This window comes from Mesoplodon densirostris, chromosome 3 (assembly GCF_025265405.1).
Source record: "Mesoplodon densirostris isolate mMesDen1 chromosome 3, mMesDen1 primary haplotype, whole genome shotgun sequence".
Taxonomy (NCBI): Eukaryota; Metazoa; Chordata; class Mammalia; order Artiodactyla; family Ziphiidae; genus Mesoplodon; species Mesoplodon densirostris.
In genome coordinates this window covers 161,147,204-161,172,718 of record NC_082663.1, presented here as the reverse complement: position 1 = coordinate 161,172,718, position 25,515 = coordinate 161,147,204, and the positions used below count along the sequence as shown (strand labels likewise).

Sequence of the window (25,515 nt, the reverse complement as noted above, 5' to 3'; positions counted from 1 at the left end):
TGGGCACCTTACTTAACCTCTAGTCTCCATTCTTTCAGTTGTAGAATGAGGATCAGACCACTGACCCGATCGGGTGGTCTTGAAGGTGAAATGAATGAGCACTTACAAAGCAGTATGTGAAGTCCTGCTGAGTGCTCAATCCACGCCCTTCTCCTACAGAGAAATATTTCCCACTCGGATTCTTGTTTCTATATGCATTTGTAGAGCCGTTCAGCAAACTTGCTTGTTTCACTGGGTGTTGGAGTGTGCTTGGTGCTGACAAAAGAAGGGTCAGCAGAGCCTGCGTGGCTCTGAGGGTTGACTCCAGGGCAGGTAGAAGTGATTTTCCAGGGTGGAGCAGGGTGAAACCTGGGGTTTGGAGCCAGACTTGGATTCCGATTCCAGGCATCCCTCCAACTTTATGATTTGGGGCCAGTCGTCTTACTGAGACTTCGTTGCTTCATCGGTGATGGCACCCATCACCTCGGATGGTGAGGGCACTCACGAGATGCTGTGTGTAAGGTACCCGGGGTGTGTACTTTGGTCAAGGCTGCTGTTGTGGTCACTCCTGGGGGCAAGGCCAGCGGGGGGCACTGAGAGGCAGATGCTAGCTCTGGGGTGGGGCGGGTGATGCCAGGCCCAGTTGGGGTGGTGAGACAGAAGCTGGGGACTCGGCCTGGATGCCCTCTGGCTTCAGCACCTGTCTTGCTGCTTTGTCTGGCCAAAGGTCTTTTGTGGCCTGCCCCGTCCCTGGGCTCGATCGTTAATTCCATCCAACCAGGCTGCCACCCTCCACCTGACCTCCTTCGAGGCCGGTGGCCTCCAGGACCAGCAGGGAGCGCGTGTTTACTTACACTGCCTCTGTCTGTTTATAGCGGTGGCACTGATGAGACCAGCGCTGTGGTTGGGCCTGGGTGGCTGCCCCACAAAAACAGCTTTCAGGCCACACTCGGCTGGAAAACTGGGGGCAAAAGCAGGGTGAGATAGAAGTCAAGGTCAGGCCAGGATCTGGCTCAGGCCGAGAGTGAAACAGACAGGCAGTAAAAATAACGACGACTCTTTTTAAAGTCCTTACTACATACCAGATAGTACTCAGGGCTTCACATGCATTATCTCAGTAATGTATGCCACACGGCGGAGCTCTGCCGCGCAGAGGAGGAAACAGAGAGGCTGAGAAACTTGTCCAAGGCTGCTCAGCTACTTTTTAGGGGAGCTGGGATTTGAGTCTGATCTCTCTGAAGTCAGAAGTCTGTGCCTTCTCCAGCTTGGTTATTTTGCCTCCCCAGGTAAAAATTAATACCAGTATTTCTGTTTAAAGAATTTCTATCGTCTTCAAGGCAATTTTATAGATGAGGAAACCGATGTTCAGAGAGGGCCAGTCGCTTGCCCATGGTCGCACAGGCAGGAGTGATAGCGCTGGGGCACATCCCCTGGCTCCTCCAAACTGTGAGGGAAGGAGCCAAGCAGCTCTCTTCTGATAGAAACTTGTCCTCTAGGAAAATGCATGGCAGAGGCTCACTGGTTCCTTCTCCTGTCATGACCACGTGGAGTGGATCTGAGAAGCACACGTCTGCCATCTCTCTTTGGCTCTATGATAATAACCGCAGCTTGGCTGAGTGATGATTAAGAGCTGCGTGCTGCACGTTATTTCATCAATTCCCTCAGCGGCTCCGTGAAGTAGGAACCACCATTTGCCCCATTTTACTGAAGAGGAAACGGAGGCTCAGGGCATTAGGAAGACTTGCCCCAGATCACCCAGCTACTGAATGCGGTGCACTCACCCAGGTGGGTTTCACTTCAGAGCCCAGACCGGTCGCCGCTGCCTCCTGCTTTCTGCAACCCCCCCAAATAGCTGGGGACCCTCCTCTCCCCCAGCTCTCCTCTCTCCCAGGCTGCATCCACGCCTCACGCTTCCTATCTCTCTTTTCCCTTTCCCTGCATCTTTTGGATCTTGCTCTAGTTCCACGCCTTGAGCTAGTCTCCCTGATCTCCGGCAGGAGACAAGCCCTTGCCCCAGCTCTGCTGCCCTCAGGCCAGCAGGCAACCAGGCTACTTCACAGCTCTGGACTTCAGTTTCTGTAAAATGGAGGTATAATGGCTAGTCTGCACTCTGGGGTGTTGGTCAAATGAGTCAGCAACAACAACACCTACTGCTTCTGTTGCTACTATGAGCAATCACAATATTTAATGAGTGCTTACTACGTGCTCTGCACGGACCGGTGCTCTGCAGGCGCAGGTAACTAGCAGATAAATGATGGAAAGGGGTGAACTAAGGGACGTGAGTGTTTCTGAGGTTCCTCTTAGCTGCTGTTCCCTCCCCTATTCCTATTCCTCTCCTATTTCTATATCCTATTCCTTTTCTATCCCCGTGGAGCCTGGCCATGAGTGGAGTGCCACGTCTCAGAGCCCGTGGAACGAGAAAGCTGCCAGATAACAGAGGTAGTGGTTGAGTAAGGCGACCCTGTCCCTCGAAGATGTAGCTGTGTCACTCCTCACAAATGATAGGCCACAAGTCAGTGTTACATGAGGGAACCTAAAAACCATCCCCTAGGTAACCTCTGGGAACCATGCACCTCCTGTTTCCAATTATTTTATTTTATTTATTTATTTTTGGCTGTGTTGGGTCTTTGTTGCTGTGTGCGGGCTTTTCTCTAGTTGTGGTGAGTGGGAGCTACTCTTCGTTGCGGTGCGCGGGCTTCTCATCGCGGTGGCTTCCCTTGTCGCAGAGCACGGGCTTTAGGCGCGGGGGCTTCGGTAGTTGTGGCTCACGGGCTCAGTAGTCGTGGCTCGCGGGCTCCAGAGTTCAGACTCAGTAGTTGTTGTGCACGGGCTTCAGTAGCTGTGGCTCGTGGGCTCTAGAGCACAGGCTCAGTAGTTGGGGCGCATGGGCTTAGCTGCTCGCGGCATGTGGGATCTTCCCGGACCAGGGCTCGAACCCGTGTCCCCTGCATTGGCAGGTGGATTCTCAACAACTGCGCCACTGGGGAAGTCCCCTGTTTCCATCTTACAACAACAGTTGACAGATTTGTGGAAGGCCTGCTCTTGCCTCCCTTGGCCCCTCCAGTCCCCTTCACTCTGCACCTGGGTTTATCCCACCGAGGAGACCCCCCTGGCCAGGGGGAACAGCCCTTGTTGGAACAGTTCAATTCTAGGTCCCTAGCGGGGCGGCAGGGCTAGTATGATGTCGCTGGTCTCCACTCACAGGCCCAGTGCCCTGGTCGTTCGTTGCCTTTCTCTGACCGCCACGTGAGATGAGAGTGGGCACAGAGGTAACTCTGCTCCCTCAGGGCAGGCCCTGGCATCCTCTACCTCCTTCTTTTCTGCTCTGGAGGCATGTGATGAGAACACAGCCTGGCTCTATAGGCCCTGGGAGGGCCTTCTCCGTATCTCACGCTGTCCCTCCCTCTCTAGCTCCAGGACTCCACGTGCCCCTCCTACTGCCCACCTTGCTCCCTCTCTTCCTCTGCCTCAGGTGGGAGAGGCCTGCATCCCCCTGGAGTGGTAAGTTCCAAGACTTGGGTGCAGCACAGGGAAGCAGGCAGAGCCACCTTCTTCAGGCTGGCTTTGGTTCAAGGCTGTGCCATCTGAGAGCTGGTTGGGGTGAGCACAGTCCCCATGTGGTCCAGCTTGTCTCCCCGGAGTTCTGTGTCAGGGTTTGGGGCCAGAGGCTCTGCTGATCATAAAGGACCACTTTGCCAGCATCAACTGTGCAAACATCTCCTCGGGGACTTGTAAGGAGGTGGGAGCCTGGGCCAAGGCAGGAGAGAAGTGGTCCTGGGTCTCCAGGCTGCAGAGGACTCATCTTACAACTGCAAACCACAAAATATTCCCAGGGTGAACTTAATGAGGAAAAGTGCAATGACGTAACACAATACTCGGTTTACGGCGATTTCAGTGAATAATGTTCTCTGTGTTTTCATCCACACTTGCCAAGCGTTTATGGAGAGATTTGTGCTTGGAATGGACATCAGTGAAACCCTAGCTTATTAATAACTTATGGAAAATAACTAAGTTTCTGTTAGTTTCCACAGCTTGTGGACTTTTGCCAAACTGGTGGGTATTTTTTCAGGTGGTCTAACTTGGTGATGAGGAATAAGCAGACATCAGAAAGACAGGCGGCCTGCCACCAGAGGGGCTGACGCTGAGCCATGGCAAGAGGACCCAACAAGTGGATGGGAGAGGGTGGGGATGGTGAAACAGCGTGAACAAAGAAAAAAGAAAGAGCGAGCTTGACCCCAAGGCCTCTCTCTGTGGTCCACACCATCCGGGAGGTGACCCTACTGTTTCCTCTTGTGGACAAGCCTGAAGTCAGACAAGCCACCTGCTTCACTTGCCAGGGGCTGTCAAGTGGTGTGGATTCGGTTCCACTGCCCCTACCGTTTCATCTCTTCATTGTCACCATCCCCTGGCCCATTCATACCATAGGACCTTGAAGTGGGGGTCAGGTCGAGGGTTTGCAAAGTCACAGGGCCACCAGGTGGGACTGAGCAAGGTAAGTGTGCATGGAGATGGGAGAGTGGGGAGAGAAGATGAGAGTGCGGTGCCGGAGCCAGAACAGGGTGAGGGGCATCAGTGGGAGCTTGAGGTGGTGACGGTGATGGGAGATGAGTTCTGAATAGTGGTACTGATCCAGTGTAGATGTGTTTAGGATAATGGGAAAGCGGTAGAAAAGTAATTACTCTTAGAGGAAGGAAGGAAACTAGTTGAATCCCGAGAGGGTCTGGGAGCAGAGGCATATCTAACGCTCAGATTTGATTTTTAAATACCAGCCAAAGGAATCAAGCCTCCTTGGAAAAATGGCAGATTCCAAGGGAAAGTATAACATGAGCTTGGGGGCATCTTCTTGTGCCAGAAAGGAAGGAAGTGCTGAAAGAGAGATGGAGAAAAGTCCCACGGATACAAAAACCCACTGGCCAAATCTGGGACAATTTGAGCATCAAAAGAAATAACTCTTAACACTACTAGAACACATTGATTAAATAGGAATCCATGGGTCAACACGAATAGAAATAAATGAGAATAAATAAATGAGGACAAGGGAAAGCTTTCGTTACGGTAGGATGCCAACTAATAATTGTAGAGGAATGATGGAATTAGAAAATGACCACTTGGCCCTTGTCACAGGGATACTTAGTTCAGCAGAGAAACATCAATAGGTGTGAATGTTTGATGAAGAGTGGAATGTTTACAAAGTCTAAAAGTATCTCCCCACAAGATATTAATTAATTACAAAGGGATAAAACAGCAACCTGGCAGACACATCTTTAATCAAGTGATCAAGGTGAACATCACCAGCAAAGGGACAATCTAAATCATGCACCTAGTAGGATGCTGTGAAAAGAACACAGCATCACTTCTGTGATATTCCTGCCAAAGATGCAGAATCTGAATCTAACCATGAGGAATCGTTAGACAAACCCAAGGACTAGTCTACCAAAGATCTGGCCTGTTGTCTTTATAAAGAACTATACCAGATTGAAGGAATCAAAGGAGACGCGACAACTAAATGTAGCATGTGATTCTGAACGGAATCCTTTCTCTGTAAAGGATATAATCGGGACAACTGGCAAAACTGAAGGTCTGCAGGTTAATGGTAGTCATGTATTAATGTTCATTTCCTAATGCTCTCATTGTGGCTATGTAGGAGACTGTCCTTGTTTGTAGGAATTACATGTTGAAGTACTTGGGGGTGATGGGGCATCATGTCAACAACTGCTCTCAAATGGTTCAGGAAAAAGAGTTATTTTTAGTATTCTTACAACTTTTTGGTAAGTTTGAAATCATTTCAAAGGAAAAGGAAAAAGTTTTAAGAAGTTATTAAACATCTACTAAGAGTCAGGCATCTTCGCTCAGTGCTGTGGTTGAAAGCTAGGCTTTGCAAAATGTGTTGTGTGTATGCCATGGAATATTATACAGCCTTAAAAATGATGGAAATTCTGACACATGCTGCAATATAGATGCACCTTGAGGACATTATGCTGAGTGAAATAAGCCAGTCTCAAAAAGACAAATATTGTACGATTTCACTTACATAAGGTACCTAGAGTAGTCAGACTCCTGAGACAGAAAGTAGGATGGTGGTTGCCAGGGGTTGGGGGAGGGGGAATGGGGAGTTATTGTTTAATGGGTATAGAGTTTCAGTTGGGCAAAATAAAAAGTTCTGGAGATGGATGGTGGTGATGTTTGCATAACAAGATGAATGTACTTAATGGCACTGAAAAAATGGTTGAGATGGTAAATTTTATCATATGTATATTTTGCCATAATAAAAGAAGTTGGAAGGGGAAAAAAAGCTAGGCTTTGGAGGTGAACAGCTTCTCAGCTCTGACACTTGTTACTGAGATCTCAGGTGAGTGCTTGTTTCTTTCTTTGTTACTGGTGACAAGGACACTGTCTTCATAGTGCAGAGTCAGAGACCCCATGGCGAAGCCCTTCATGTAGCGGCTGTAGTGGACAGCACAGAGCAAGTTCTCAAAACAGACGACCTCCTCTTATTCTGATCGTTACGCATCACTGACTCCATAACTCCACAAGGCGGCTGCCGTTTTCCCCACTACCCCTCCTCCCACCTCCAAGACTTGTGGACTATTCAGCCCCCAGCCCACTATCTCCCCCTTCCTAGGAACTTCTTCTGTGGGCAGTTAGAGAGGTGGAGTGTGTCCCAGCTGAAGACAGATATGAAAACTTACGTGCTTATATATGCACAGACTGTCTCTGGAGAGGTCTGTATAGACCGCATAACAGCGAGGGTATCTGGAAGCCTGGAGGGACACAGTGGGAAACTTCTGTTAAACCCATTTGTACCCTTGGGATGTCTTCCCACATACAAGCATTATTCCTTTAAATCAATAAGATAATTAGCTGGATCAATCAATCAAACAAATTACCCAAAGAGGGGCCCTCAGTGACAACTGAGTTCCTTTTGGAGGACCTGTCTTTAGGCAGATAAGAGGAGTTCAGAGAAAGCCTCTCCCTGCATTTGCTCTTTTTCAAGGGCCTACAGCTCAAAGTAGTCAGTGTACTAAAGCAGCTTATTTTGTGGAGGCACGTCCTCAACTCCCACGGTCATAGTTTGGAGCGGCATATTCTGCTATCCTTCACTCTCATTTACAAAATGTTAAGCTACGTACACTGATTAGTTCCCCACATAAGCCTTCTTCTGGCCTTGGCTCGGGAGACTGCCTCTTGGGGCACCTCTGAGAGGCTTCTGAGAACACTGGGTGCTGGTTTCTGCCTGCTTCCTCCTTGCACCTCACCCGCCTCTCCATGCTGTCTACATCTTGTCACCCTCATGCGTCCTCGGGTGGTTCTATGTAGACACCCAGACAGGGATGTGAGGGAACCGCAGGCACCCTTCCTATCTTGAAAATTCTAGAACCAAAATCGGGTAGCTTAACAATCTAGTCTCATGGAAAATGAAGGTCTAGAAGACAGCTAAAGAGCTGTTTTTGAATAATTTAAAATAATCACAAGATAATGACCCTCTAGGGCAAGTATTTCCAACTCAAATGTCCTCAGGGGCCAGAAGGGTGATGGAAATGGGTGAAGCCAGCCAGTGGCATCTGCATGTCCCACTCATCTGAAATGGTGAGCTGCTCTCAAACTTGGGCTGTTTGTTAGCCAGTGGGAATATGAAAGTGTTTCCAAACCTTGACATTCTCCTTTAGGAGCCAGAAATACAAATCTATATGGAAATCTCCCCATTTAAAAATATCGGTAATTGGGCTTCCCTGGTGGCGCAGTGGTTGAGTCTGCCTGATGATGCAGGGGACACGGGTTCGTGCCCCGGTCCGGGAAGATCCCACATGTCGCGGAGCAGCTGGGCCCGTGAGCCATGGCCGCTGAGCCTGCGCGTCCGGAGCCTGTGCTCCGCAACAGGAGAGGCCACAGCAGTGAGAGGCCCGCGTACTGCAAAAAAAAAAAAAAAATCGGTAATTAATAGACAACAGTCACAACTCCTTGGCCAATAGAACATGGTTAGAGGGCACAGCAGAGCAGCCTGTCAGCTGGCAAACTCTGCCCTGTGACATGCACTTGAGTGAGGGGAGCAAAGGTTGGCTAGAACTAAGGGCATGTGTTGAGAAGTAGAAGGAGGTCAAGTTGATTTGATTTGGGCCTACCTGTGGAATGAGGGGAGGATCCCGGAGGACTGACAAGCTGGGACTTGTTCTGTTAAGTAATAGGGCGGCAGAGTAGCAAACGGCGAGGCGGACGGGGAAACACGGGCTTTGAATTCAGAGAGGCTTGGCTTCAAACCTTGCTTCCCTATTTAATAGCTGTGTAATGAGTAAGATGCTTCACCTCTCTGAGTCTTGGTTTCCTCATCCATAAAACGGAGGATAGATCCTACCTAACAGGGTCATGAGAATTAAATGAAGTTGTGCCTATGAAAGTGTCTACCACCTCGTAGGTGCCTAGTTCACTTGCTTCTTCCTTTCAAAGGTTTGTGAGTGAGGACGATACTTGATGAAAGCAGTGTTTCAGGAGGAATGGCCAAATGGCAGCTTGGAGACTGGAGTCAGAAAGACTGGCTAGGTCTCAGGCAGTGTGACCCGTTTGAGAGGACAGGTAATTATTACTGCAAGGCCTTGGAGTTGAGCCCATCCCCAGGGACAAGACCATAAAAGCTGACCCCCTGGCTCCTCCACGGGTAAGGTGATGGACAGTGTGCCATGCACAGTGCTAAAGACAGCTTGGCTGCGCCAGCTTTCCTGTCTGCTTCCCACCCCACCTTCCGCAGCCTTAGGGCAGCCGAGTGAGCCAGAGCCTGGCCTCTTGCCAGCGCTGATCCAGACGTGATTTTCGAGCCCAAACCTCAGTGCCATCCTCAGGCACCAGCCAGGCCCTGACCTTTGCTGGGTCCCTGCACATCTCTCCTCTAACGTTAGGAGCCACTGAAGGCCTTTCTGCAGAGTTCCTGGTAAAATTCTGAGCTGCTAAGCAAACTCATCTTCAGAAGATGGCCGATAGCTTTTGAAAGCTAAGGAGGTTTAAATTACATGCAGACATTTCTAAGCCAAAATGGCCAAACGCACAGTCCTTGCAAGGGACTAATGGGAGAATTAGCAAAAAAAAAAAAAAAAAGAGAGAGAAAAAGAGATGAGAGTCTTGTGCCTCAGGAGCAGAAGGGACACTGAGTTTATACACTATGTAGACATTACGTTTATCCACTAATATAATTAAACCGTCATTACCAGTCAGCAGCACTGACTTTCCAAAGTTTTCCTAAAGTGAAAATGATTTTTAGTGTGCATCAGAATCATCTGGAAGGCTTGTTGGCCCCTCCTCCAAGTCTGTGAATCAGTAGATCTGGGATCAGGGCTGCATTTCTAACAGTTCCAGGGTGATACTGATGATGCTTGCTGGTGGTTGGGTGGTATGCTTTCAGGAGCACTGCTGTAATGAATCTGCTAGTTATTTATTCAGTCCACAGTGCTAATGAGTGTTCCAGAATGCATGGGAATCCTGACATCCATCCCCTGATGAGTAAACAGAAGTTAATGTTAAACAACAGAAATAGGATGAAACAACGATTGAAAATCTGATCTAGGAGCCACAAACTTCACTACAAGCCAGGAAGGAGTTAGACAGTCATGACTAGGTGGACATGATGGTTTGGCAATACCAGTCAAGCACTTAGGCTAGTAACTGGGAACACGCTGGGGGCAACGTCTCCAGTAGTAATTGTAGACACTGCCCCAGGTCAAAGAAATGGACTACAAAAATGAGCATGGGGTTCTTCTTATCCCCGTGACTCTAAGGCTTTGATGGCTTCTAAAGGTTGGTAATATTTGGTGATGTCTTACAAAGGCTAGTTCTGTGCTTCACGAGGTTTTTGCAAATGGCACTGGTTTTTCCAACTATAGGGAGAGAAGCCTTGAGGTCTGAGACAACTAGTTTCTTGTTTAGGAGTGAATATAGCAAGGGTGTTTCAGGATGAGATATTTTTGGGTGGCCTCATCCTCCTCAGGGAGGAATTCTTCTACTTTATCTCAGAACACACGGATTTTCTAGGCTCTGCACACCTAACCTAATACACAAGCATGAGGACTCCACTGAGAATGCAAATAGGCTTCGCGGGTGACCCATTATTGAGAGCGCAGAGGTGGCTCGGGGCTCCCCAGCCCCTCTGGTGCTGTTTGTCTGGTCTCCTTTTCCCGGCCTGCCGATCTAACCACATTTACTCAAGGGCATATGGGCACTACTTCCATTTCACCTTGGCTCAGCTAAGAGTCAAAGTCAACCCTCTGTCCCAAAAGTAGTGATGAGTTTAGTTACTCCTGTCATCTGATGATTTCATTTGAAAAAATTACCTCTAGTCTACAGTGACTTAGTGGATATAACACCGATTTAAAAAAAAGAACAAAACTCCTTGGTATCTTGGCCTATTTAACATTCTGTGAAAATTATGGTGTTTCTCATCAACTGGTACACTCTTCTCTAGTAATGGAAAAAAAGAGAACTGAGATGGACGAAAAACTGTCTGCCAAAAAGCATACACAACAGTCACTTGGGCATTTGTGGGCAGAAGGCCACCTTCCCTGGGTTGCTCTATTCTGCCCTGTCACTGGGTTGAGGTCAGTGTTGGATGGGCAGGATTTTGGCTGGGTTGACAGAAAGGGGCTCTGCTGAGGCCTCCCTCCGGTGGCAGAGGCCTCCCAGGGAAGGAGGCTCATGGTCTTGAAGAGGGGATACTAGTCTGAGAAGCTTCCTTGCAGAGCATAGGACTGGTAAGACTGGTCATTCCATGTTTACCTATTAGCGGAGTGAAGAGGACTAGAGGGGCCCTTCTCCGGGTACTGAGGACTTGGTAGTTGAATCCCAAACTGAAAAGGACACCAACCTGTTTCAGCTGGAAGCAGAACACACTTTAGAAGTAACTGCCGCCTGCCCTAAACATGTGGTCAGCTTGCTTTTAAACTCAGGGCACATGTTGCCCGAACATCTTGCTAAATATGGAAGTGCAGTCCTAACTTACAGGTATTGATGGTAAAGGTGCAAGTCTAAACAGGTTAAAGTTTGAGTAACAATATCCAGGAGTAGACTCAACTAAAAACGAAAGACACTTAGTTGAAGTAATTTTTGGTATCATCCAAGGCTTGGGATGCAAAATGCCGAGTCATCACCTGGAACCTGTCAGAAACGCTCTCAGGTCCTCCCAGGACTTCTGAATCAGATTATGCATTTTTTTCTTAAAATCCCCAGGTGACACTTCCACAAACAAGTTTGGGAAACACTGATAGAACACACTACGCTCAACTAAAGACTGGCATCAGGAACAGTCTGGGGAAGAGAGGAACGTCTTGCTCACTTCCAGCTACACCCACTAGCTGCAGGACGACGGTACTTCCAAGGCATGTCTACCAGTCCTTCACTGCCATTAAGTCCTGTTGTGCACAGGAATGGCATGCAGGCCGAGGAAAAAGGTTACACTGCGCACCTGGGGTCTAAGAATTAGTCGAAGCTTCAGAGTATCAAATGATTTAATTACAAAACTTAAGCCACTTATTAATTATTCACCTTCTAAAAAACACAAACATGAGAATAAAATAAACACACCGAAGACTCACTAGCCCTTGCAGGATAGGAAGAAGCCCTGGACAGAGAGCCTGCAAATATTTTTCCTTATACCTAAGTCTACATTTCCTCATGCATTCTAGGGTCCCATGTTTTGACACCTCTTACAGGGGAAAGGAAACGGAAGCTAAAGAGTCATGGACAAGAGGGTCACAACAACCTTAAAGCTATTTGATGCTAATGGCCTGTACACTCTTATTTGAAACTCTGAGAAACAGTATCAAATAAGCATTGTCAAATACCTACTCCTGGCTAACCTTTACTGTCATTCCTTGAAATTGCATCTTTGGGACTGGTTATGTTCCTTCATTGTAGCTGTTGCTTATCCCCAAGCACAAACCCTAAAATTCATACACAGTCTCTAAGTTCAAGTACAAAGGTTTGTTTCAGGACAACCCCAAGTTGATGTAGTGTTTCTTAATGTATCTGTAGTGTCTACTGGGTGTCACCCCTTGGACAGGCTGGCCAGACGGCAGCACGAGGTGGGGCCCACATGGTCAATTCTCCTACTGGCCCACTTGCTCTCTACTTTATCTGGACACCGCCCCACAGTCAATGTTGAATTGTGAAGTCAGTGACGACCTTGGCCTGTCTTCACTCTGAAGTTGTACTCTTATGTAACTGAATCCAGTTCTTCACCATTAATTCAATGGAGCTTCCAAAACGTGTCAGGCATATTCTAAAAAGAAAAGATAATCATAATCAAAATGTTAGTTTTGTGTTAGTTTTGTTAGTATGTTTAATTTTATGTCCCCAAAGGAATTAAACTAGAAAGACTTGAAATGAATGTTTTACACTCCATAATGGAATTGAGGTCTTCTCCTAATATAGATAGGTACAAAGGGACAATTCCTCTCGAGTGCCCCATGTGAGCCTGATGTTCTCACTTTGTTCACTCACTGATGCTTATTTTATTTATCAAAAGTAACAGACATCTTAAAGAATCTTACAAAGAGAACACTGAAGTAGAATGAGGGGATGAGGCACACCCTGATGGTTACCAACAATGGCTGAGTTAAGAGTCTGCCACTGCTTACTTGGTGATTGCTGATTATGTTTACTAATGTGTCCCAAGCTCTGCAAAAAGAATTGTTTTGTGCATCGAGAGCTGATTTTTAAAATTAAATTTCAAATGTACAAAAAGAAAAAAAGGAGTGCTCATAACAGAAGAATCCCACGGTAACTGACAGTGGTGAATTGAAATCCTTACTAAATACAAGGAAATCCAGCAGGGCTTAAAGCAGACTCTGAGTCCCATTTAGGATGCCACTTTAGAATGCATTGCTTGATTTTATATAAAAACTGTAAACCCAAGTTAACTCATGTCCAGGGGAGAGGCTCATTTAAACAATTTCAGAACAACAAGACTTTCATCTGAATTTGCCTTGTGCACACCAATCATCCCAGGTGGTTTCTAATGAAACATCTATTCACAGCTTAAACGTTTAGCTCTGCTGGCACAGAAAATCATACTCATGGACACAGGAAAACATTACTAATTAGTTCTCAGTAAAAAATGACTCATAACAAAACGAAGTCCATTTGCAGTAAATACTTTTCTGACTAGACAAGAAACATGACCCTAAAAAATAGGCTTACTCCTTTTCTATCCATTTTCTATATCTATAAGCCAGAGGTGAATGTTCCTGGACAAAAGATGGGATACTGGACCTTAGGAAGCATCCTGGGATGGAGCTGGAGGGTCCTGGCTTTCAGGCTCTGGAGGGGGTGCTGGCACAGCTTCTTTTTTCTGGGCCGCCAGGAACTCGTGAATTGCTCGTTCTATCTGTGGCCTGAAGATGTGGTTTAGTTTGGGATCCACCACCTGGGAAATAATTCTGTCCACTCCAGCTTCCAACATCCCTGACCTTGAGGAGACAAACAGATCATTCCATTATTTAGCCTCCAAGTGTCATGAGAGAGCCCAATAAATGTCCACCTGGTCCAAAGTACAGCCCCTAGAAGGAGTTCTTTCACAGGGCGGTCCACTTACCACATAGGGCTCAAGCCATGATATCTTTAGAGGGCAATTCACGACCAGCAGCTATCATTACTCCTAATTCACAATCTCATCCACTCCCACCTCAACCTTGTACAAAAGAACCACACAAAACTGTCCCAAAGACAAAGAGCAAGTAACAATATGGTAGGAAAGATCCGACGGCAGGGGGAGAGTTGAAAACCTCAATCTGTCAAAGCCAGTAAGCCTCCCACTTGACTCCATTTCCTTCAATATCTATCCTCTCACAAGTCAACACAGGAGAAGCAGCCTCCAGCAGCAACTTGGCTAGTAAGCCCTAAATCTTATACAACACAAATCAGTCAGGGCTGGGAATGTTTACAGCATCACCAGCAATTCAACAAGGCCTTTGGCTGTGGTTGTTACCTATGACACATACTAGGCAACTTGGAAGCAAACAAGTAAACAGACAAGAAACAGACTGGTTCTCAGTCCCTAAGGGGCTAAAATACATCTCCAATCCTTTCTGAAATAGAGCAAAAATTAGTCAAGATGTCTATATTCAAACACCAGGGGTGGGTAGTGAGGAAGATTATGGTCATAGGAAACAAATCTCATTTGAAGAGTTTGGAAAATAGTCCATGCAGGGTCAAACTGAATTGTTCTCCTCAAAGGATTAAAACAAATACCATCACAAGCATGGTAGACAGGTTTTACTTACTTTCCTTTAGACCTGAGTTCTTAGGCCATTCAAGCTTTTGCTTGGGTAAAAATAGGTCCTGCAGTAATGGGGCAAATGGTGTGTCAGGAGACAACTGGGTGGACACACACAGTGATAAGTGAGATGAGAAACAGGCCTTCAACTAGTTAGGCTAAGTAGTGAATAAAGTGCTTCCTAGATCCAGTGGGAACTGACAGCTTATCAACAGAAAGCCTAGATGTAAACAGACCACCATTAGAGTACAGAGGCACTTTTGGGCAGACGCCAATAGACAGTGTGTGCCCTTAGAGATGAGCACCGTGGAACACAGAGAGGTCAGCAGCAGGCCATGGGTCAGTGGGGAAGCAAAGTCACCTCTCCTTAGGCACAAGCCAATGGCTGTCCACCTACACCACCCCGCTTCCCAGGTCAGATTCACAGGGGTCTTTACTGGAGGTGAAAGCCTGACCAAGGAAAACAAAGTACCAAGAGTGTAGCTCCCTTTCTTGGAGATTTTAAAAGTGTTTGGAGAAAACAGGATCTTGTCAGGAGCCTAAAACAGAAGATGAAACGAACAAATATGCAATTAGAAGACTTATCAGTCATAATTAGGTTCAACAGTAGAGCCTGATTTCCTGTTAAGCCCTCCACGCTGCAGAACTGGGATACAGCTTCTGGACCTGAACAGCCAGGCCAGCCAGCCAATGCTGAGGGCTGCGGTGTTTCATCTATAGGGTTAAGTAGCAAATCTTCACTTTAAAACTTCATTAGAATTTGCCTCAAATTCAAAATGTTAGCAAGAATCACATAGAAATGTCTCAGTATTACATCCAAATTCATGTTTTCAGGTTAAATACATTCTAGATCAAATCAAAAAGGAGGAAATATTTACACAGGTGGTAAAACTATGAAAAAAAAGCAAGGAAAGAATGACCATCCAACTCAGAAGTATGGTAACCTTCTGAGAGGAGGGAGGTATATCAAGAAAGGAGGGAAGCAGGGCCGGGGTGTTCTGGAGGGTGCTGGTAAGTTCTATTTCTCAACCTGGGTGGTGACTACAGGGATGTTCTAATTACTTGTTACACTGCATCTCTGTTCTAAGCACCTTTCTGTGTTACATTTCATATTAAAGGTATATAAAGAGAAGCGCCACATGCATACCTCAAGAATGACATTGTGTATTAGAAATTAACAGTAATGTTGACAGTTTTCATACCATTAATGGCACCCTTTCAAATATTTCAAATATTTGGTGTTTTGATTTAGTTTCTTACTATGCTTGCCAATCTTTTAGAAGGCAGGGTTAAAAAAAAAAGTTTCATCTGATTTGTTACTGCAGCTGTCAAATAGGTTTTTTGTAAGGATTAGCAATAACACATATAGGGACCAGTGCCAGACATGAAATAGTTGCTCAGTAAGCAGAAGCTATCGTCCCCTTCTCTCTGAAAGATCCCTGTGCTACAGTCTGCTCCCTAGAGAAACAGAAAGGCAATGGGTAATAAATCCAGAATGACAAGGCACTGGGCATCTTTTGGTATCATGCTTCTTCCCTAACTCCGAGAGCTTTTATAAATTTTAGTTTCATTTAAAAAGATTCAGATTTCATCAGCCATACAGCCATACTAAAAGTGCCAGCTTGTTAATAAGCATCGTTTTCTACTTTACAAAACTTATTTTGAAATTAGATATCCATAGAAAGTTGCAAAGAATTACATAGGGAGGTCCACGCACTCCTTTACCCAGCCACCCCGAATGCTTGTACTGTGCACAACTGCAGTACATCAAAGCCAGGAACACAGGAAAAAGGAAAAATTCTGTAACTATATGTGGTGATGGATGTTAACTAGACTTACTGTGGTGATTTCAAAATATATACAAATATTGAATCTTTATGTTTGAAACTAATTATACCTGAAACCAATATGCTGTATGTCAATTATACCTCCAAAAACAAAGGGGGTGGGGGCAAAAATCCAGAAAACCAGCACGGGTACTCTCCTGACCTCGGTTACATCTCAGTTACAGCTGCACTCATGTGCGTCTGCGTGGGTAGCTCTGCACAACTTTATCATGAGGAGCTTCATGTAACCACCACAATTAAGATACTCACCTGTACCCCACCCCCTTCACGCTACTCCTTTCTAGCCACACTCACCATTCCCGACCCTAAGCCCTAGCAGTCACTAATCTATTCTCCATCCCTATAATTATATGTTAGTTCACGAATGTCACAGAAATGGAATCGTGCACCACTATCTTTTTGATACTGGGTCTTTTTTCACTCAGCACAATTCCCTGATATTTCTGTTTTTAAAGAGGAAGGCTTCACAGGCTTTTAGATATTCCAGGAGAGACAGTGGGTCAAGAAAACCTGAACATAAGCGCTGGTATTAAGAGCAAAAAAAGGATTCTGAATGGATTAGAAAAAGCTTATCTTAGGACACTGGATTTCATGAGCCACCACTTTTGTGCCAGTGACACTGAGAAGTCACTTGGATGAGCAATCAGTAGCACCTCATTAACTAAGGTTCAGTTTGCTACTGTGAAGAATATACTTTAATAAGACTCCATGCCTTCCTGAAAGCTGCCATTACTTCAAAGAGTATGAAATATGTCTTACAGTTTGGAATATCTTTCCTGGTAGAGGTGTGCATGGGAGGCCTGTGTGGGTAGCAAGAATTTCAATTGAGTTCTTTGCTCACTTGAACCTTAACTTTAATAGGGGCGGGGCCTGGGCTTCCCTGGTGGCGCAGTGGTTGAGAGTCCGCCTGCTGATGCAGGGGACACGGGTTCGTGCCCCGGTCTGGGAAGATCCCACATGCCGCGGAGCGGCTGGGCCCATGAGCCATGGCCGCTGAGCCTGCGTGTCCGGAGCCTGTGCTCCTCAACGGGAGAGGCCACAGCAGTGAGAGGCCCGCGTACCACAAAAAAAAAAAAAAAAAAAAAAAAAAAAAAAAAAAAAAAAAAAAGGGGGGCGGGGCCTACTGTAACTTGTATGTCATATTTGCTGGAAAGTACCATGCATCTTGACCAAACAGTGCCTTGCACTGGCCTTCTTGCGAGTCACGCTTGTGATTACTGCCTTTTCGCTCTCAATTCTGCTTACTTACTGAACCACACTCTGTCTCAGACCATTTCGCAATTGGTTTTTGTTCATCGTAGGATTCCACTCCTGCTTGTCCAGATGTGTTGACACAAAATTATCCACTTTCTGCCTCAGGTTTTGGTAAGCTGGCTAAAATATTAAAAAGAAGGGGCAACGTCAGAAGTTACATGCACCAAAGTTTTGGAAATTAGTCATTCAGAACACTGCTTTTCATAGAAACGCAGAATTTCAGGTCCTTAAATACACTCCCATCGTGTCCATGAAGATCACCACGCAGCATGGCAGAGCATGGATTAATGACCAACATGTGTGCCTGCTTTATGGTGGGTAGGTACAATGCCAGATGCTTTATTACCCCACTTACTTTTCAAATAGCTCTACGAGGGAGGTCCTATTGGCTCTCTCCTGCTCTCATGTTAGAGGATACAGGCTTAGAAAAAGTAAACAACTTGGCTACAAGGCTAAAATGTGGTAAAGCCAAGGTTAGACCCAGGCCGTTTCCAAATCAAAGGAAATGTGTTCTAGTCCAGCTCCATTGCTTACTAGCTCTCTGACTTTCGACAGGTCAGCCAACCTGAGTCTCAGTTATTTCCGTCTGTAAAACAAATATTACTGCCCTGCTTACCTCACAGGGTCTTCTTGGCAACAAGCAAGGCCTCAGGAAAGTTCTCCGCATAAAATGAAGGGCCACCCAACCCTCAGCATGACTCATGAATGCACACTGAAGTCAAAGCCTACGGAACACTGGGAAAGGCTAAAGGGAAGCAAAACTTAAGTCCCAAAAGGAGCTTGAGAGGCACTTATTGGTCTCAAATGTTCTAGACCCAACTAGGATCAGAACAAAATCAGAAAGGAACTTGATGAACACAAGGACTCCATGTGAACATAAGGAATGCATGTTCTAAGCCTCCAAGACCTTCTGGCACCACTAGCTGTTCTTCTCCAAACCAGGTGTAGCAATGTGCATTGCTGTTCACACTTCATTCCTCTCTCCTCCCACTATGGGCAGAGAATACTTCCCTACCCCAGTGACACTGCGTTTAGCAGTGTGATTTGCTCTGGCCAATGGAGTGTTAGTGACAAGAGGTCCTAAATGTGGCTGTGCCACCTGGCTTGGCTCTTGTACTCTGGTGACCTTTGATGAGGGCATATCCTTTGCAGCCCCTGTCCATTTGGCCTGGGACCCAGGATGAGCACATGGGCAGCAGACCTACCCCAACCCACAGCTTGGACCCAAGCCCAGGCCACCTACAGCTGAGCACCAAGCCTATCTAGATCAGAGGAACTTTAGCTGATTTGTAGCCCCATCAGCATGAGAACAAATGCTTGTTATAAGTCACTGAGATTTGGTTTATTATGTAGTGTTACTGTGACAAAAGTTTGCTAACAGTCAGGTAAATGAAACTGACAAAGGAATCAATAGGCCTCAACTCCATGAATGGGCTCTTCCCAAAGGCCATGACTCACAGACATGAAGACTCTCCACCAAACCTGGAGAGAGTAAGGCAGGGAGATGGGTGAGGACTAAAATTCACAGATACCCATGTACTGTCTGCCTAGCAACTCCTTTTTCCTGGTAACCATCTTCCCCTCTTCATTACCCACTACTGTGGGTAGGGCAGTGGGTGCCATGTTCTCCTGGCTACAGGGGTGGGTGCCTACCCATGTTGAGAAAATGCAGACACTTCCTGGGATTTTTTTGAACTGGGCTGTTTCTAGAGGAAGAGGCTGTAAGATGTAACCAATAGATACTAGTAACCAAATGGATGACTCTGCTCTGCAGTGACAGTTAAAAGAGTTATGAAGAATAGGCATGAAAGACAGCCCTAGCGGAGCATCCCTGGTTCCAAATGCATCCCTACCCTTCTGGCAGTTTGTTCATTCTATCTTTCCTTAGATCCCATGAGCCAACAGATTCTCCCCTTTGCTTACAGGAGTTAGAATTAGATTTGTAGCTTTTAACCGTTAATCCTGATACTATACCTTCTATGATTCAAAATAACTCACCCAGTTTTAGATAGAAACAGTTCACAGGGAAAAGGACAAAGGACAGCTGTCACCACCAAACCTTAATAGACCCTGACAATATAGAATAACCCCTTCAGTTCATGAAGTGAAAGGACCTAATGTGCCTGCCACTAACATTTTATTATACTTACTATCACTATCTCCGTCTCTTCTTCACCTATCAGTTTGTTCTGTTTGTTTATATTTTGGATGCACTGCAAAGTAAATTACAAACACCATCAGTACACTTTTTATGTCTGTAGTCTGGGGTGGAGCCTAACAATATGTAAATCTGACAAGTTGTCAGGTGACGCTGATGATCCAGGGGTCGCACTTTGAGAACCACGGGACTAAAGCAACAAAGGATGTGCCTAAAACACACTATCTTCAAGAATTAAGACAACCAGGTGACTACAAGAAAGAACATCTATGGAGGTGTTAAGTGGTGAAGGCTCCAATTCCCCCTCCCCCAACAGATTCTCAACACCGATTTAAAGAAATGTATACTACATTGATTAAGCCACACAAAACCCAGTGAGACAAATTAAACATGAGTGGAGAACTTGCAATGGGAAGTTGAGAATACCCAGTACTGAGAAAGGTGAAAGCTCTGTCAATACGTACCTGGGAACCTTAAATAAGGAAAATTAAATACCCCATTTCAAGGATAGCACTTGTCCTTGAGTTTTTAATCTTGGAGAATAACAGCATACACCACTTACTATTTATACTATCTGGTCTACGTTTCAGTTTTCTACCCTAGAATACAATCTTGGAGGACTGGGTAGTGACTTGCTCGTTCCTGTATCCACAAACCCCATCAATAAATGTTTAATGGGTACATGGACAAGGTCTTTCCCTATTTTTAAGGCCTAGTTTTAAGCTCACAATCTTGCTGTGAGGTACGCAAAAGATTTCCAGGATAGGCTCAGAGAGGAGAAATCACTTCCCTCTAGCAGCCCATTCAGTAACAGAGCCTCCTAAGTCTTGTTGGAGAAGCTTCTGAAAAGGGAGTAAACGAATATTCCAGCAACTGCTGTTTGTCTGACACTTAACACACGTGACTTCACTGAATACAAATGAACCTTGGCAAGTAGGTAAAGTGAAACAGCATTGCACTACCTGTTGACTTGGTTGACCTATGGCATTAGGATCTAAAATAGGCACCAAATCCCTTTCAATCAATGATGGAGAACAAAATAGGGTGCTGGTTCTACAACAGTGTACCTTAATTACCTGTGCATAGAAGTCTGCAAATCACTAAGCTAGAGAAAAGGAACAAATAGTTATTATAGGCTGATGACTGTGCATTCAAACCATTCACGCTTACTTACCTGGTTTTCTCCACTGTTTTTAACATAGTGAGATTTGTTACTGAGGGCTTTAAAGGAGCCCCATCTTGGGAAAGACAGGAGATAGACAGGCTGTGAAACCGGTATTGGATCCCCACGTTGAGAGATGCGACTGGGCTAAGTCGCACCGAATAGTGATGGGGCTGGGAGCCGAACCCACGTGGGCATCCCTCAGAAAGCTTCCTATACTGCCCTAAGCGGTCTCCTCGCTGCTGAGATTTTTAAGGTGTCTTTTGTTTTCCTCTCTCCTTTGGAAATGCGAAATGCAACCCTGGCAGCCTCCTGCCCAGCCCGGCCCGCCTGAGCCCAGGCGGCCTAATCTACCTTGGTGTCCACGTCGGCCAGGCAGTCCCGGCGGAAGCTGTCAAACAGCCCCCGGCTCTTGAGCTGCTCCACGATGAGCGCGATGAGCTGCGGGTCACCGGGAGGCAGTGAGGCCGGGTTGATGGGGCCGCCGCTCCCACCGGCCCCCGTCGCGCCTGTCGTCGCCCCCGCCGAGGCCTGGCCGGCGCCGCCGCCGCCCACCGCGCCGGTGCCCCCCCCGCCCCCGCCGTCCGCCATGGCTGCGCCCCGGGCCCGCGAAGGAGACTGAATACGGATTCCTCTCAAGGACAGAGGGCCTGGGTCGTGTAGAGGTGGCCGAGGGGCCGGAGAAGGAGGAGGCGGCGGCGGGGGAGGAGGAAGGGGTGGCGGCGGCGACGGCAGCGGCGGCAGGCTCTGAGGTAGCAGAGGTGGTGGTAGAGGCGGCAGAAACCGCCCATCCCATCCAGGGCGCTCTCCGGGTGACGACACCGCCGACCTCTGCATTGTGGGGCAGGAGGTTTTCCGGCAGTCATCTCCGGCTTTCTTATAGGCAGAGGTCCGGCCGACGGAAACTACATCTCCCGGCAGGCTCCGGACTCTCGTCTCCAGTTTGCGGGGCAGTATGGGACTTGTAGGCTTAGACCCTCGTGATTGCTGCAGCCTGGGCTGGCCTTCCTCGCTCCGTTACTGCCCTCTCTCTTTAAATCAGCGCGTTCCCAAAGTGCCTGATTATAAGAATCGTCTGCTAGGCTGATTGAAAGTATAGATTCACAGGTTTGTCCCTTAGAGATTCTGATTCAATATTTCTGGGTCGGGGCCTAGGAATCTGTGCTTTTAACATGCATTCCCGCGCCTTTCTTGAACAATACGATCCAGGAAATGTGGGAAACAGTGGACTAGTCAAATTTCTTTTATTCAGAAATTGTGGGTTTATTTCCCCTTCTGATTTTAATAGAAATGCATACTTATTTTAGAAAATTGAAAAATAATGGAAAACTGCTGTAAAAAAAAGTTTCCCTGATTCTCTATTTTATGTATTTCCTTCCAGATATTAAATATTGTCAGTAATAATAATAATAAACGAATATTGAGTGATTGGAGTATTACAGGCATGATGCTAAGTACTTCACATACACTAATTCACAATCTAAAAAGCAGATCTTGTCATCGCTATTTTACAGAGGCAGAAATGGAGGCACAGAAAATTTGTTACCCTGATCACGCAGCTAGAGGTGGAAGAGGAGGGTTTGAACAAAGGTTTCCTGAATCCAAATCTTGGCAATGTTTAACCTAAGGTGTTCTACGTTCTGAGAGCTAGCTGGCATCAACGGCAAGGCTTTTTTCTTGATTTTTTTGTAGCCCCAGTTTACTGTTGGAACTGCCACCACCGTCCTCTCTTCCATTCAGCCTTTTGTCCATTATTGACTGAACTCCTGCCCACAACCCCTGGCAATTCTACCTGCTGTTGTTATTTCCTCATCTTCCATAAGCAGTGGAGGGGTTGTAAATAATAAATTCTTCAATATCCTTGCCTTCTGGGAAGAGGCATAATAGACAGAGATCTGGGATGCTCTCCACTCCACCATTTCCTATTTAACAGAGTTTAACCCTTAAAATGAAAATCGGGATGTTAGTTTATACTCATCCTTTAACTCAAGCTAAATCTTCCTCAAAGGTTAAGTTAATGACCATCATTCTCTCTTAATACTTCACCATCCTGGAGATTACCTAATGACTACTCCTCCTAGTTGTCCCACACTCATCACCCGCCTTTAGCCCCAGGAGATGCCCCATTCAGATCGCCTGGGCCTCATGTCCATTCTCCTCCAAGCTCCCTGACTTTGACCAGTCTCTTCTCCATTTTGGCACAGCACACCTGACTCTCTTTCTCCAGGGTAACTTTTCTGACCCTCTGACCTAATCTGGTCTTGTCTCACTGGTATAGACTCTCAGAGCCTCTTTCTTGTAGCAATTATTATAATCAAAATTGAATAATTTATGGGCTAGTTGGCCACCTGTTTCCCTTGCTACAGGGTAAGCTGTAGAGCCGGGACCACAGCTTGCTCATCATCACTGTGTTCCCAACCCATAGCTCAATGCCTAGCTCAAAGCAGATGTGTAAATTTTTGTCTATTTCCTATAATCATGGGATAGAGTCAGAGAGAGAGAGAGAAAGTGAGTGTGTGTGTGTGTGTGTGTGTGTAGGGGGGGAGGTGGGTGGAGGAGGGCGTCATTTGTAGCCACTACTTTCAGAAAAGAAAGTAGGAGATGATGGATTAATCCATCATGACCAAATGGGTAAGTGGTCCTGGAGATTGGCAGCAAATGGTTTAACCCTTTGTCAGTCTCATGGGGACCTTGTGTCCTAGTTGCTAGAACTCTCAACTGTGAACAGAGGCTGCACCCTATACCTGTGACCTTGCCTCTGGAATTGATATAAATTGGGTGTGGTGGGGTCGGGGGAATGAGGAGTGAAGGAAATCAAGACTAAGGGAGGCTTATTGTTCGTCCAAATTTGCAGTAGGAAGCTTCCACTACATCCAAAATGCATTCCTCCCCCATGTCAAGGAGCATGTAATACACAATAATTGTCACCAGGGAGCGCCATTGCTGTATTAATAATCCAGGACCTTTAGAAATTTCTATGCAGAATACTGTTTTAATTTTGGCCGAGGTGGTGATCTCATTTTCAGATATCCTTTAGGAAAAAATAATTGTTGCCTCTCATTGTTAAAATTTGTCTGTAACAAGTTTCCTGAGCCCAGTGAATTGTACATATTAGGTGTTGGAATATTTTATGTCAAAGACTGCAGGCCAAACCCAGATCTCAAAGGAGAAAGGGCAGAAACTAGAAATGAGATCCACAGTTTGCCAAGGGAGGTGTGATAAAGCAGCCAAGTGTGTGGGCTTTTTGCATCAGGTGGCACTGGATTGGAAGCCCAGCTCCATCACTTTGGGGTGGTGTGACTTTGGGAAAGTTGCATCACCTCTCCGAGCCTCAGTTCCATTTTAGCAATCCATTTAGCATAATTCCTGGTCCTCAGCAAATGTTGATAACATATTACAGTCACAGATTCACATTTGGGTTGGGAAGTTATTTGATTAACCACTGTCTCCTCTGCTAACTTCTAAATTCCATGAAGGAATGGATTGTCTGTTTCGTTTATCATTGTGTCCCCAGCACCTAGAACAGTGTCTGGTACATACGGGCTCTCTGTAAATATATGATAGACGGATGGATGAAGAAAGTAATGAATGAGTAAATGGGAAATTTGCTCTTCTAAGTATAGGATCAGGCCATTCAAGAGTTTTGATACCTCCTTCCACCAAATGGCAGAATATACTCAATATATTGACTATATATACAGAGGGGTTAGGTGTTCTAGTGAGCTTTCCATATGTGTGACTGAACTGGACTAGGAGCCTGGGGCTGGGAGCAGGCCCCAAGGTTAGAAGCCAGTCTATGTGTTGCCTTGGTAACCTTCCTACCTTCTAATCCAAGATCCGGCTATTTAAGCAAGAGCATTCCAGAGCTCAGGGCTGCATTAAGACACCACATCCACTTGGGGTAGACAGGTTGTTGGTCCTTATTCATGTTCATGGTGTGGCCCTTTTTCTCCTTGCTTCCTTGTTTTCATCCAAAGAGGCTTACTAATTCTTAGGCTGGACAGGTATTCATTTCTTAATTGCCAGCATCCAGCGTTTCTCGAGATTGACTGTCTGTAGTGTATTGGCTACATCTGCACCAGAGGATCTTGGCTGCTTTTTGTTTGTTTCTTTGCGATGTTTTCCAGCATCTCTAATGACAGATTGGATCCAAATACACACTCAGAAAACAGGGCTTTGATAAGCAGGCGTCCTCAGCACCAATCAATACTACCACTGCCCATCCCACCTAACATGCATCTTAGATAACATTTCAGGCTGCAGTGTTTTTAACACGTTGTCATTTTGAATTATTATTACTAAAGAATGCTGAGTGGAAGAGGCAACCTGATATAATGTAGAGAAAAGAATGGGAAGTTTGGAATCTGGCTTGGGTTTGGATCCAGCACCTCTGCTATCGTCTGTGTGACCTAGGACAATCTTCTGAGCCTCAGTTTGTCGTGAAATGTAGAGATAATATATATGCAGAAGGTGGCACATGGTAGGCACTAATAGCTAATAATATGGTCTTGAAACAACATCCTAATGTACTCATTTGTAGTCTGTTGTGGGCAGAAATCTTGAATAATATATATTCAGAATTAATACATATTTAATTACTTTGCTAGTTTTAATCTTGTGATGACATAGAGAACCACTCAGCCAATCCCTAAATTGGTGGGCTCAGTGAAGCCAGGTTCACAGTCGAGCCCTCCAAGCTATTGCTGCTGTGGTCTGGATCCGTCCTCTGCCTTTGTCTTCACACCTACAATGCCGTCTCTCATTCTCCAGTGACACACATATCGAATCATTTACTTCTAGTTGCCTATCCAGTATCCATTCCCCTTCTTTATCAACAGAACCCAATTTTGTCTGGGGCTTCGGT

At 46.1% G+C, this 25,515-nt stretch overlaps 1 protein-coding gene across 5 annotated transcripts; it reads right to left on the bottom strand.

The window, feature by feature from the left end:
- Positions 1-7,506: 7,506 nt before the first annotated feature.
- On the bottom strand, positions 7,507-21,448 carry BOD1 (biorientation of chromosomes in cell division 1). Of its 5 annotated transcripts, XR_009531518.1 has the most exons (7): positions 21,006-21,448; positions 19,482-19,544; positions 17,327-17,451; positions 14,703-14,769; positions 13,228-13,424; positions 9,191-12,235; positions 7,507-7,887 (listed from the first exon to the last, which is right to left on the bottom strand). XR_009531518.1 is itself a non-coding variant. In XM_060094931.1 (6 exons), the coding sequence occupies exons 1-5, from the start codon at positions 21,240-21,242 to the stop codon at positions 13,269-13,271; spliced, it is 648 nt and encodes a 215-aa protein (XP_059950914.1). In that variant the 5' UTR covers positions 21,243-21,448; the 3' UTR covers positions 9,074-12,235; positions 13,228-13,268. The 5 variants fall into 5 exon arrangements, 4 of the variants coding, with proteins under 4 accessions (XP_059950914.1, XP_059950916.1, XP_059950915.1 ...); XM_060094931.1 differs by lacking the exon at positions 7,507-7,887 and having other exon boundaries at positions 9,074-12,235; XM_060094933.1 differs by lacking the exons at positions 7,507-7,887; positions 19,482-19,544 and having other exon boundaries at positions 9,074-12,235.
- Between the last annotated feature and the right edge of the window lie 4,067 nt (positions 21,449-25,515).

Bases quoted from the DNA above. Each gene is read 5' to 3' on its own strand.
- BOD1 (XM_060094931.1), bottom strand. From the start codon at position 21,242: ATGGCGGACGGCGGGGGCGGGGGGGGCACCGGCGCGGTGGGCGGCGGC. The intron at 19,545-21,005 runs GTAGATTAGGCC...TTTACTTTGCAG, and splicing joins TGGCCGACGTGGACACCAAG to TGCATCCAAAATATAAACAA. The intron at 17,452-19,481 runs GTAAGTATAATA...TTAATATTTTAG, and splicing joins AAGAGACGGAGATAGTGATA to CCAGCTTACCAAAACCTGAG.